The sequence below is a fragment of the Stegodyphus dumicola genome, chromosome 1, assembly GCF_044657685.1.
Source record: "Stegodyphus dumicola isolate Sdum_Otavi_A_Nest chromosome 1, ASM4465768v1".
In the NCBI taxonomy this organism is placed as follows: Eukaryota; Metazoa; Arthropoda; class Arachnida; order Araneae; family Eresidae; genus Stegodyphus; species Stegodyphus dumicola.
Window position 1 is genome coordinate 113,697,264 of NC_140768.1, and position 14,826 is coordinate 113,712,089.

Below are 14,826 nucleotides of genomic sequence, written 5' to 3' on the forward strand. Positions count from 1 at the left end.
AAATTTTACTACTGTTTTGTGCTTTATTATTGGTTACTTAATTTAGTTTGATTTTCTGCATTCTTTATCATGCCTTCATCTATTAATCGTTTCACTCAATTACGCCTGAAATGACAGCAATTTCTGAATCACCTGGAGTTTTTACTGCATTTCAGTAAAAAGTGTAAATGGAAAGAATTGATTCCCAATTTCATTCAAATCAAATGTAATCAAAAGTCTTCCAGTTGCGTTTCAAGAATTCTGTTAAACTGCAAACTTGCCTTGCTTCAGTCCATCATAAGAGATACACATCAACCGTTATCCAAAATTGAACATGAGCTATATAAGCTTCATCTGGAACTCGCTAGTTCATATCCAAAATTCACTGCCGTTGTACAAAAGTCTTAGTCTAGAACTGAGAATATAGTTAACTGCCATAAAACACCCTTGCATTTAAATTAAAAAAACTTCTTTTAAAATCTTCCCATTGAAATATTAAGCCAATAGTTAATATTTCTAGTGTTAATTTATCAGAAGAACAAGAGGGAATTCTACTCACAAACCTCAAAACCTTCGATTCCAAAGATTTTGGCTCCTATCCCAAAAGCCATTAGTGAATTAGATTTTCTATTCATTTCACATGGAAATTCACATTCAAAAAAATCTTTCTGTTCTAGTTAATGACAATAATTCCAATCCAGATTTACCTTCTTCAGCTTTTAAGGAAATTATGTTTTAGTTCTCGTTTCATCAACAGATGGTGCCAGTAGCCATTTATATCTTATCTTGTTCATTTGCACTTTGGCAGCAAGGATGATGGTTTGGTAAAACCGTCGAAACTAGTCCTGTGAAAATTTGAAAATATAACGCTGATTTTTGCTATTTGATTTCTAAATTAATACTTGTTTGGCATGTTATTGTATCTTAATTGTTAAAACTTGGTTCAAAATGATAACATGAGATCACACTATTTTCAGAATGCTTGAGAAAATAATTATTATCTAAGGTAAATATTTTAGAATTTTGAACTTATTGCTATTGTAAAGTTGGTAATATTGATAATATTTAGTGTACTGTTAGGCTGAACCATTTTCCTAGGAAAAGAGTTTTTCTGCTACCTGTTTTTGAAATGTCTGTGATGATTTGGTGATGTATGCATTCTCATCTCAATCTGAAATGAAATCTGAATGAAATTCTATATGTATATATGTTCTTTGCATTGTGGAAAAATGACGTCACCTAGAGCCACCAAGTTATGAATACTTATACAGTCAAAAGTCGTTAATCTGGACTCGTAGGGACTTTGGCGATTCCGGATTATCGATTTTTCCAGATTATAGATCATCAGTTTAAATCAGGTAAGATGGCATGCAGAAATTATAAAATTAAAAATATGAAACCGTAATTTATGAAATAAAGAACAATTATGATCTAAAGAATATCAAAATTTACAAAAAAAAAAAAAAAAAAAAAAAAAAAAAAAGAGCTTAATATTTATTTGTTTACTTTATTAAAAATTTCTTTTAGTGTAAGTTGTTTAAGTTGTTTCGTTTTATGTGCTAATACTTTCTCTTTAATTCTATGAACAGATTTAATTTCTTGTTCAGTTACAAAGTTCCGCTGTTCAAGTCCTATAATTGCTGTGTCGAGAATACCGACTAATTTATCAATCGAAATTTTTTTATTTTCAATAACCTCTGTGTCGCTTTCTTCACTATCGGAAGCGAATTATAATGAGGAGGAATTTGATTTAAATCATATCAAAGACGGTGTACATCGAGATGAAATACTACATTTAGTAAGGAATTATAAGCCAAATAAAATAAGAACATCTGCCCTGAAAATAAGGATAGTGTTGACAGATCAACTTCCAATCCGTTGCGCGCCACAGCTTCTCCTCCCCAAATTAATTTCCTAATTAAATTTCAAATTTAATTAGGAAACATGGTAATTTAAAAAAACTATGTTGCCATTGTCTGAAACAAAGTATTTTATCTTCCATATGCCAATTTGTTGCCAAATTTCAAATTTAATTTGGAAACACTGTAATTTAAAAAAAACTATGTTGCCATTGTCCAAAACAAAGTATTTTATCTTCTGTGCCAATTCTTATGCCAATTTGTTGCCATTTGGCGAAATATAATTTGATTTTTCTTTCAAATTTAATGTGCCTGTTATTGATATAGAAACTAGGCAATTTATAAGCAATAAATGCAGTTCTTCATCATTATTAATTAAAGCTGGACTCATTAAAGTCGTTATATTTTCTATTTTTTATAGTAACTATTTTAGGTGGCTGTATGTTGTGCAATGGTTTTCAAAATGGTTTATCTTTCCTGTAAAATTAATGCTAGTCTAAGGTTGAATGTTGTAAAATTTGGCAAAAATATATTTACGGGTACACCTTTTCGATTTTTGGCGGTACTTGGATACTGACTTTGTGCAATTCTTTGACTTGTTATTTTGGTTTGTGTATCGCCGCTACACAAAGCCAAACTAACAAGACAAAGAATTCCACAAAATTAGTATCCATGTACACAACAACATGTCCCCCCCTTCCCCCGAAAAAAAATCAGAGAATTACAAAAACTTGGCATTGCACACTGCCTTGACTTTATCCATATGCACATTGACGTATTTTTCACTTAAAAAAAACATCAGAGAATTGCGCAAACTAGGCATTGTGCATTTTCTTGACTTTGTCCATATACACATCGAACTATATTCACTTCAAAAGTCAAAGGAGCAGGGAAAAAAAAAGAAAAAGAAAAAGAAAAATTCCCAATAAACATTTTAAATCAATGAAATAACATAAAAAAGGAAATTTATCTTTGCACTACATGAAGGAAATATCCACTTACCTTATTTACGAATTAAGATGTCTTCAGTCAAACAAAATTCCTTAACAGCATCCAAAAACTTCCTAAAATTATCTGAACTAGAATCTGTATACTGGCATCGCCACACAAATTCACAAAATAAGAGTCAAAATATCCTGTGTAGCACAGTGTATCGTCCGACGTTCCACCATGCGCATTTCCTTCCTACGAACAGGACATATAATAATGGCTACTAAATAAACTTTCATTTACACACCAGTGAAGTAATGCTCTTTTCCCCTTTCTTTCCAAATCGTACAGAAACTTCAAATTAATCTTACCACATTCAGCCATTTCCGTCTAGCAATATACTTCCTAACCAACACACACAAGCCCTTATGAATTTACCACAATCATGCAACCGATTATGTCATGATAGGGTTTCCCTAGCATTCAACTATTCAGGGTACCATTAATGAAACAACAACTTCGCGATAATACAAGGCGTAAGCTTTTCTCTAAAATTTAAGTAGTTCAAGATAGTTCACTCATATATAAATTAGCTTTTAAATGATTGTCATAATTAATTATCTTAACTTTGAAATTTATTCCAGGAGAACAACAATTGCAATGCACGATCATCTACATCCATGGGCAGGGTTGGAAACCCTGCTGGGGACGAAGGTGGATCAGAAGATGTTGGTGATGCACAAGATGAAGAATCTTCTTCTTCCAAAAGCTCTGAATATGTTGAATCAGAACTTGAAAATTTTCGCCGTCAGTGGAAGCGAGAGATAGAATTGTCCCCGAGCAAGGAGAAAGTGGAAAAATTTCAGAGTGTAGCTTCTATGACTCTAAGTACTGGAGATTCCACAGAAGCTATTGAAGAAAAGGTAAAATACTTTTGTTGTTAAAGCAGAGTCAGAGAACTACATGTAAATCTTAAGTGTACAAATGCTGAACTGCATTGTAGAGTTCCTCACTTTGTTAAGGCTAAATTGCTGTTGAACGCGAAGAATCTTAAGAACTAATAAGTGAATAATCGCTTGAGTTCGAGCAACAAGAAACAACAAGATGGAAGGTTAAATAACCCTTTATTATTCAAATAAGATTTAACAGAACTCTGTCTTGAAGTGTACGATAAAAATCGACATTTGGGCTTGAACTTTTAAGAGGCTAAAAAGTAAGCTAAAACGAATCTAAACTAAAAGGATATAGCCGAAGCTATCAAGATTCTAACTGAGTTGGCCCCTTAAAGCTAATTCACTTCTCAGCTATCAAGGGCCTGAGTACAGCCAAGCGTAATAACAGCTTTGAGAGAGAGTAGCCAACAAGGCGGATGTGCGCGAATCAGAAACTCTGATTCTCTTTCACTCAGCAAGTAGAACTTCGCGGTTAAATACCACTTTTCTTCATTGTGTATTCAGACGTGGTTCTAAAACTGTGTTCTGAATGGAAGTAATAGTAAGTTGAAGTTAAGAAGTTGACAGGAAAGGAACTTTAACTCAAAATTTAACTGCTAATAAAATTAACATAATCCTTACATAGCTTCCGACCAGACTTTAAATACTCACAAAATGTCTCAAAATGGCCTTGTTTAAGATTTTAAAGTCTAGAAACTTTCTACGTTAACTAAACACTTTCATTCACTAAATTCACTTTAAAGTCTGTTTTTAGGGCCAACTTTACAACAGTTCTAAAGTTAGAAAATTTTTAAAAAGAATTTTACAAATTTTCATAGGTTTTTGCACATACATCAATTTCTTTTACTCCAAACTTTTTTTAGCTGCTTTTTCTATCTTGGTCCTTCCATATCTGGAAGGAAAAAACATCAGTAAAGAATTTTACAAAGATTTTTCATAACTCCTACAGTTACACTTTTATTTCCTCACTTAGCCCTCATACACTTTCATTCATACTTAAACTTTTGTTTTCCCCATGCTCTCCAGCAATTGTTGTGAAATGTACTTAGGGTACTTATGTTGTGTTACCACGAACAAAACTACTGCTGCACAACATCTAACTTGGTTAACCTTGACACTGTAGACCTTACAAGACTCCCTACACGCCAATACTTCCTAATGTACTAAGTGAAAGCTTAAATTTACTTTTAAAAGTGTTAACTGGAGAGCCTAACATTAAGCACATATATTTCGTCTAAAGCATTCCATTCTTTCATAAATTCATTTACACGGAGGCCAACATTTATCTCATGTAAAATTTTAAATGTACGGCACTTTAACACAAAGGTTAAACATTTCTACTTTAACATGAACATTGAGATATTTACACATAACTTTTAAATTCACTTTACATCAAGAGTCATAATTGCTTATTTACAATTTACCACTTTTTACACGAAATCTTAACTTTAAGTTTACGGATTTCAGTGTTCAAAGAGTCTTTTCGACTAAACATATTCACAATTTAATTCTTGCAACTTACGAGTTCTTAAAAAATTTTTTTATACTGCTAGTAGCTTCTCGCCAGATTGCGAACATAAAAATCTATGATTACAAGCTATTTACAATTAAGTTCTCGCTATCTGCGATTTAACTTTTCTAAACATCTTTAGCAACTTAGAACAAGATGATATAAATTGAAATCTGTTTTTAAAATAAGATAAGCAAGGAAATATTCACTTATCTTTTTCTGTATTCCTCCATTCTGATGTGGCAGAATTGTTCAAATGTGGAACACCTCATGACCTCCAACCTCTTTCTAGATGTTTGACGCTCCTTGCTGTTCGTGTCATTGCTTTTCCTCTTCTGCCCCTTGTGGAGGAATCTGGGAGTCTTGCAGGCTGGCTGTGGGTTTTCAAACTAGAGCTTCCTCTTCAGCTCAGGTGGGGCCATTCGTCCTTCAGGATCTTTCAACTTTCGCTTGGTCCTTCTAACTTCTTGGTCAGGCATGGCTGTCTCCGCGGATCTTTTCTCGCTTTTCGTCCTCTATTCTGGACCTCCTTGGGCCTCGCTCGTAGTTGTTGTCTCTGGAAACCATGGTTTACGTCTCGTAGATTCTGCCCGTCGTTGAAATTTCTGTTTGACTGGAACCTTCTTAGCAGGCCTCACTCTCTTAGCCTGTGGTACTGCTGTTTTTGTAGAATCCTCGGTTCTGGCTCGTTGATCTGTCAGTACTACCCTCCTCCGTTTTCTTGCACTTGCACCTTTACCGGATTGGACCCACTTGGTCGATGATTGATCAGTCTGTTTTCTTTGTGTTGGGGAACTCCAGCTTGCTTTTGAACTGGCGTACTTCTATCCTCCGTTCCAGGATCCTGTAATAAATCCTCTAAAATTTTAAAATCAGCATGGCTATAATACAGCTTTATCTGATCGATATTTGCAACCAGTTGTTGTCCATTTTCGGCCTTTAAATAAAATGTTGCTTCCCGTATTCTCTCCACGCTATACAAAACCTTGGTTTGAACTTCGCCACTCTGTTTTTGGATGCGGATGATGAGTATTTCAACTTGAGTACTTTCTGTCCCACTTTATATTCCATTTCCCTTCTATTTCTATCATAGTAGATCTTTTACTTTTGTCTTGCTACATCAGAGATTTTAATTGCTTCGTCGATAATTCTCTGTATGTCTTTTAACTTGAATTCTTCTTGCCTTTGATGTACAAAGAACAGCTTATCCGAAGGCGTTAGGATTTTTCTTCCTAAAAGTAACTCCGTGGGGGTCTTCTGTGTAGTATCGTACTTTGCTGTTCTATGTAGTATCGTACAGCTCCAACTGCATAATCAGCTGCATCTGCTGCAATCTCTAGACCTTGTTCGCCTTCTGGAAATTTAAGGACTGGGGCATTAATTAGAGCATTTTTTAGTTGTTCGAAAGCGGTGTTCGCCTCAGCTGTCCAAGAAAATCTAGTTTTCTTTCTTTTCAGCACTAAAAGAGGCTCAACTATTTTCGCAAAATCCTTTATAAACATTCTATAATAATTCTATAAGCCCAAAAACAAAGATAATTTCTGAGCTGTATTTGGGGGAGGATAACTTTTAATCTCTTGTATTTTAGAATTATCAGTCTCTATGCCCTCATTAGAAATCTGGTACCCAAGGTATTGTAATTCCTTGGCCACGAACTTGCACTTTCTTGCATTTATTTTGAAACCAGCCTTTTTAAGTAAGGCAAAAACTTCTTCAAATCTTTTAAATGTTCGTTGATTGTTTCGCTGATAACTATTATATCATCAAGATAAATAATTGTACTTTTGCCTAAAACTGGCCTTAAGACTATGTCCATTGCCTTTTGAAAAGTAGCCAGCGTTCCGCTTAAACCAAACGGCATTCTTAAGAAGGCATAGACGCCTGATTTAGTAATGAATGCAGTCTTTTCAACATCTTCAGTTTTTACATGAACTTAGTTGAACGTATTTGTTGGATGATTTCATCAATTATTGGTAGGGGATACATGGGATATTTTGTTATACTGTTAAGTTTACGAAAATCAACTGCAAACCTATACGCATTCGGGTCCTCGGGCAGTAGCCCATTCTTCTTTCTGCAGAGGACCACCGGACTTGCGTATGGACTAGTGCTTGGCACAATAATTTTATTTTCTAGCATCTTTTCAATATTTTTTCGATAATTTGTTCTTTTACCCTATCATATCTATAGGTCTTCAACCAGACTGGAGGGGAATTGCCTCTATCAATAGAATGGTTAACTACTTGGCAGAATCCAGGTTTGTCACTGAACAGAGAATTAAATTTTCTTACCAACTTTTCAATCTTCTCCGTTTCTTCAAGCTTTAGGTGGTCTAGGCCCATTTCTGGCATTGAAACTTCATCTTCTTCCATGGGATCCATGTGCACCTGAAACGTAGAATTCTGGAAATTAAGATTCGCGCCGGATGCATGTAAAAAAATTGAACTCTAATGTGAGTAAATTTTTAACGACTAAAAAATTAACTTTTGACTCCTCATTTTTAATATGTACGTTCAGTGCAGTTTTTCCCAAACATAGCATTGTTTGCCTTGGGCAGCAATTACTTTTTGTCCCATCGCTTTAACCAGTCTATAACGACGAAAATGCTTCTTGAAAAAAATCTTCTGATAGAAATGAACACTGAGTCCCTGTGTCCAGGAGCACAGTGGTTGGTAAATTATTTACAAGAATATGTATCTCCGACATGGCTAGATTTTGTACCACCACTGTATTTAAATGGATTTCTGAGGGGTTTTCTTCCCACTCAGTGACCGTTGCCCCTTCTCGATCACCGGTTTGCGTTTAAAGTCTGGTTCCCCGCCGCCTCTTTCTGCTGATTTTTGTATCCGCCACCCTTAGATTTATCCATGCTCTTATTATTGAACTTTTCACTTTTTCCCGTCTGCCAATAGGCATTGTGCTGAACTTGCGGTTTCTTTTGAGGAGTAAATCTTGAGAGTTGGCCAAACTGGTTCGCATGTGCTTTCTCCAAGTTCCTTCGGCTTTGGAACTTTACTGCAAGTTGAAATAGATCTTCTAAAGTTTGCGGATTACGGACTTCGAGGAAATCTTGAGTATTTACTATACACCTTTGATTCTAGCTTCGCACGGTCTTTGACAACTGGAAATGCTTTTAATAATGCAGACTTGAAATGTTCCCAGCTGTATGATTCCGAACATGGGTCCCCCAACAATAACTTTCCAATACCCTTATACCAGCTGAAGGCTTGACCTTTTAAGGCGGTACTAGTGATTGTCACTTTCTGCAGCTGGGTTACATGATGCAAGGTAAAATGCAGATCCAATTGCTCCATGAAGGTCATCAATGAGCCCTTGCCGTTAAATGTTATAGCTGGCATCATAGATGCCCGCATTGTTTCCAAGATAAATTCGAATCCTTTCATTGGATTCATGGACGACTGAGGGACATGAAAGGTCGGAGGGGTCAGGGTAAATTTCCCGGATTTTAACAACATGATCTGTTGAAAACTTTTCGGGTGCCAAATGTAGAGTTCCTCACTTTGTAAAGGCTAAGTTGCTGTCGAACCTAAAGAATCTTAAAAACATGTAAGCGAATAATCGCTTGAGTTCGTACAACAAGAAACAACAAGATGAAAGAGTAAATAACCCTTTATTATTCAGATAAGATTTAACAGAACTCCATCTTGGAGTGTACAATAAAAGTCGACACTTGGGCTTGAACTTAAGAGGCTAAGAAGTAAACTAAAACTAATCTAAACTAAAGAAATATAGCCTAAGCTATCAAGATTCTAACCGAGTTGGCCCCTTAACACTAATTGACTGCGAAGCTATCAAGGGCCTGAATATGGCCAAGCATAATAACAGCTTTGAGAGAGAGTAGCTAACAAGCAGAGGCGTAGCTAGGATTTTCAGCGCCTGGGGACAACTGAAGATTTTGCGCCCCTTTCTCTGTGCCAAGAACGGAAAGCATTTCGTTCTAAAATTTCGTAACATCAATTTGGTGCCCCCTGAATGCTGCGCCCGGGGACAGATGTCCCCCCTTGCCCCACCCTAGCTACGCCACTGCTAACAAGGTGGACGCGCGCAAATCAGAAACTGATTTTCTTTCACTCAGCAAGTAGAACTTCGCGGTTAAATACCGCTCTTCCTCATTATGTATTCAGACGTGATTCCTAAACTACGTTCTGGCCAGAAGTAGTAAGTTGAAGTTAAGAATTTGACAGGAAAGGAACTTTAACTCAAAATTTAACTGTTAATAAAATTAACATAATTCTTACAGCATAGTTATTTGAAAAGATAATATTGTATGTGACAGAGACTGGTCAACTCGCATATACAGATATTATTCGGTACCTTTCTGTTATCGAGTACATATGTATGTGCATGTATACACACGCACATATATGCACAGACACATACATATGAGCTTACGTTTTCCTGAATCCAGTCCCAATAACAGAAGAGTATCTATTATTCTTGAATTCTTTTTTATGAAATTTATGATAGTTATAAACTTTTCATCATTTGAGGATTTTTTAAAGCTTTAAAAAATTACTTCAGTGCTGAAGCTTTACATAACAAGTAGTTTATTAGTTATATTTGCTTAATAAAATTCAGAATTTCATTGTAAAATATGCCTGTACAAAAGCTATTTCCAATTTTTACTTCTAGTGCATGAAACAGTTGAAGAGTAATACATTTAACTTGGAATTCTAGTAAAGTATATTTTGCTGTAATCTCTTTAGAGTTCAAAATTAATTGAAAAATTACTAAGCAGTATGTAAGAAAAAATGAGAAGTAATTACAGTAAGAGAAATCTTTTGGAATAGCCTGATGGAAATGAGAAAAAGTTTTTATCTTATATACTATTATATTATTTTTTTGTTAATTGTAAGTGCACTAATTACACTTTTATTATTATTATATGGATATTGTAAAACACAGGCATTGTTATATATTCCTATTATAGTACAAGTGACTATATTAACATTTGAATTCTTACTGTTTTAATATTGCAGCAGACATTTTCCTTTGATAAAGTGCATCTTTTGTCATAGATATATGCGTAGGACTAATAGTATAAAATATGTCCCGTTCACCAAAATATGAATAAAATTTAGTTAGTTGATATTTAATTGTAACTAGATGAATTAGAGAACATTAGTTAGTAAATCTTTCATTTATTACTAGATTTTCTACCCCGTTTATAATTAAACTATTGTTAAGTAAAATTAAAGTAACACTATAGTATGCCATAAGCAATTAACATTAATCAGTGACTTAATAATAGATGCTATGAAAAGAAAACGTACTTATCTTTTCAGAACTGAAATAATATCTTTAATAAACATTCAATGTTTATGAATTGTAAATTAATTTAGTTAGACTCCACAAATTTAATTTATATTGATTTTATACAGAATCTTACAGAGCTCATGTTGCTTACTGATTTTATTAATGTTTTAAACAGTGCCCAAGGCAGGACCTGAGCTGGTGTTATTGCATGGAAGGCAAAAAATTTCCTCCCTATATGTATTTCAAATATGTTAGAAGATATAAACGTTTTAAAGCATCGTAAGATTTTGTGTCTTAAAAATGAGAAATTATCTAATGTCATAAATTTCATGTATTGTGTTTTCTGTATTGAATATACGAGGTGTGACATACACACACACACACGCCAAAAGAAAAAAAAAAGAGAGAGAGAGAGAGACTGTTCCTATAATATATAGTGTTTACAGAATTAGTTCTTTGTGATGTTATCACCTTCAAAGAAGTCCTTTTCAGCATTAACACTCTTCTGCATTTAGTACTGCCATTGCTGGTAACATTCCTGGAACGAGGTTTCTGGAAGGTCAGGAGATTCTTCTTTTCACTTGAACATAATGGTAAAATGAGAGGTAAAATGGGTTTCCATTTTGCAATAGGAAATTAAAAAATTTGCAGGAAGCCAAGTGTAGTGAATGAGATGGATGCTGCATTATAGTTACGTTTTTGTTGGTCAGAAACTGCTTCACAAATAGGACCTTTTAACGTATGCATGGTCCTGAAGCAGAGTGCATGGTCCTGAAGCAGAGTGATCACTGGAAACTAGCTCAATTAGTAGATTCTCTTAATGTCAAAGAAAACAGTCAACATTGCCTCGAATTTTGTTGTGACTAATCTCACTTGTCTGATAGTATCATCAGAACAAGACCATGAAATTCATCATGGGAAAGAGTGCAAGATTGCACCTGTCATTGGCAAGAGCTTTGAGCACCATACAGGTGACAGTATGACTTTGCCGAGTTCTGGCCCACAATTTTGAAGGAGAGCATCCCAGAGGAAACAGTTCCGAGGGTCTACCACTAACCTCTCGAGAGGACTTTCGGCTCACCGTATATTTAGAGTTCTTCCATGATGCACAGACACTATACATTTACAAATATTCATGCCTTCTGGGGGCTTGGAATGCGGGGCCTTCGGTAAGGCAGTCAGCATCGCTAACCACTATTCCGGTTGGATAGTATGAATTTTGATTTTGACATGCATACTTTTTTGGGTCATAGGAATCCTAGACACTCCCACTGAATCAACTGGCACTTACTTTTAGGATCATAAGTAAAAGTCAATGTTTCATGACAAGTTACAAGAGATTTCAACAAATATGGCTTGTTTCTAATGCATTCTAGTGTGTCCACGGCACTGTTTTTGGTTATCACACAGAACTTTTGGAAAAACCTTCGCACAAAGCTTCCTCACATCCCTAGTCAAGTTAACTGCACTCCATGGACACTTAATCTTTGTTCACCCCAGATTACCTCATGAACTTTGTGAATGTTTTAATATGTAATCGCTGACCTTGGGGTTCCAGAATGTTCATCATCTTCCATACTGTCCCTTCCCTCCAAAATTCTTTTATGCCATTCAGACACACGTGCCTGCAACAAAGTTTCATTTCCATATTTCATTTAACAAATGTTTCTGTGGTTGATTTCAGTTTTGCAAGAAACTTGACATAGATTTGCTGTTCAGTTTTTAACATTAGACATTTTCTGGCAGAATTGCAGTTGCACATGTTACTCCCAACTGTCATGACTGGTTGAGTTGAAATTGGCAGCATGGATGTAGTCAACTCCAAACGTTTTTCAAGTTATTCATATAGTCTCTCTCTCTTTTTTTTCTTTTTGTCTCACCTCGTAATGTGCTCTTTTAATATTTATGTACAGAGTGTTATTTCAGGCACGTCGATTGTTTTTACACGGAGTTCAAGCTGAAAGATCTGGAAAGTTACAAGATGGTAATATAAATATTTGTGCTTTAATTTAAAAAACTTTAATGAAGATTTTATCAAATTTCCACATTTCAGTGAACCATGCATTTCCATAATAGATTGAAAAATTAAAGGAATCAATCTTTATTCAACCACAGGTTTATGAAATACTACTCAGATATACTCATTACCCACTTCCTTCAATAAATTTGAACATGTATGTCAATTTGTAGCATTACTTTTACAGTTTTTTTTTAACTAAAAGCAAGAATTTGAATATTCTCTCCACCTTTTTAAAATATGCAGTGGAGGTACAGTGTTTTTTATTGCTGTACCATGTCTTGAGAATGTGGCTAAAACATCAAAATCATTGTGCAAGGTGTCCTTTACATGTTCCTATGTACAAGGAGAGAAATGAGAAAATATATATATGTGATGATTTAGAGACTACAGTAAGAGAATTTAGTTCAGAAGACACCAATAACTTATAGTAGGTGATATCTGTAATGGAATGGCAACAATAGCATAGATGTAACGTGAACGTGTTTATTGCATGGATGGAATGATGGACTTGCAGACAGATGTGGCCGAATTCAACATAATTTTATTATGGATAAAGCAATTCTGGAGATGCACTGTTTCTTTCATACATGATTGTGGGTTCAATATGCACTCCACAATTGTGTATACACAGCTACATTTTAAACACTAGAGAATGCAAATAAGTGAAGAGATGTGGGTTATTCATGGCAAGTGGCAAAAGATGATGCACAGAATGTAGTTGAAGTATCTATAGCTTGGAAATTCTTTGAATTGTGGATAGCGATTGGGCAAGAATTTTCGCAATGCACATGACTGCAGAAAATTGATGCAAAGCGAAGGGAGGGTGTACTTGAATTGAAATTAGGAATTTAAAGGGGTGTTGCCAATTAAGTTAGAAATTTATTCCACTTAAATTTTTTAATAATTTTCCATCATATTTTACATATCCCCCACAAGCTTGGCAATATAAAAATCTTTTGAGCACAATTTTGAAAAAAAGAACATTAAAGTGCAAACAAAGGAAGAGCATATCATACAATATTTACAGCAGATGAATTGCTTCATGAACATAGCCCTATAGGTTTCAGTATGCTCTGACATTTGATTCATTTACTTTCTCATACCTGAATATATAATATCATATAAAAATGTAATTTAAAAATATGATAAAATATTGCATGTCCTTTAACCCCTTCGAGCCGGGTAGCGAAAAAGCGCGCTTATCGCGGAGGCCGGCAGTGTCTTCCGTGAGCGTCTCTCCAGGGCCAGGGGCTTTTTTGCTACTAAGCCTAAATCCATGAAATTTCTGAAGTATCAACGCATTGTTTAATAATGCTCTATAGAGTATTTAAACGGCTTATGCTTTATAGATATTTTTATATATATATACTTTAATTACCTTATTTCTTGTTTAAATGCATATTTTACACATTTTTTTTTAATTACTCACCATTTTATGACTTTTAACATTATATATCTGAAAACTAAATATATTACTTAAAATTCTCTTTTCATATGAAAAATTTGAAAACAGGGATCTACACACAGTCCGACGTTACATTCCTTGAACTTGTAATAACTCATTTGCCGTTTTGGAGGATTTTTCCGGGAATGTGAACAAACGAAGCATCGTCGTCTCATTTTCTTATCAGCCTCTTCTGAACAAAGTTTTGGAAAATGTCTTTCAATTAATCTTTTAGAATCAATATCCGAATATCAAAATTTCAGAATCAATATCTGAAATATTTTGCATCATTTCTGCTATTTCATGCTCTGTTAAACATTTTCGACACTTCGACATTGCAACGGTAAAAACAGAAAGAATTCACGTCTAACAAGATATAATTATTTTCTAAAAACTGAACTGTAAATCGAAATACTCAACGCTTTAGCGCATATAAAACTTCTACTTACAATAAACAACTGCCACGTGCGAATAAAGTGCGATTTAAAGAGACGTCATAAATCACGCCATTCGGAAACATTTAGTTCCCCGTTTGTTTATATAATCAAAAACACGTGTATGTGAGTCATGCTTCTCTCATTTCGAGTAGAAGGTCTAATGTACATGTATCTGTGTTAAAGGACGTGCCATATGGACATACAGTGCCATCTTGTGGCAGAAATTATATTTTGAAAAACGTTCCAGGACGCTGGCACAAATACCTGACAGTAGGTAGTAAACGGGAAAGTGCTCTGTCACGCCTGCGTGTCAGCCGGTAGGTGAGTGTGTTCGTTGCTGGCACGTAGACGTGACAGTCGGCGCGAAGGGGTTAAATTGAATTAGAGTCCATTTTGAAAATATCTATAATAATATAA

At 34.9% G+C, this 14,826-nt stretch overlaps 1 protein-coding gene across 1 annotated transcript in view; it reads left to right on the forward strand.

The window, feature by feature from the left end:
• LOC118201665 (F-box only protein 9) overlaps window positions 1–14,826 on the forward strand; it is a 71,434-nt gene that overhangs the window by 7,110 nt on the left and 49,498 nt on the right. Inside the window, exons 2-3 of the mRNA XM_035373806.2 lie at window positions 3,413–3,691; window positions 12,435–12,492. Of these exons, the coding sequence (XP_035229697.1) occupies window positions 3,413–3,691; window positions 12,435–12,492 (337 nt within the window). The remainder of the gene's footprint in view (window positions 1–3,412; window positions 3,692–12,434; window positions 12,493–14,826) is intronic.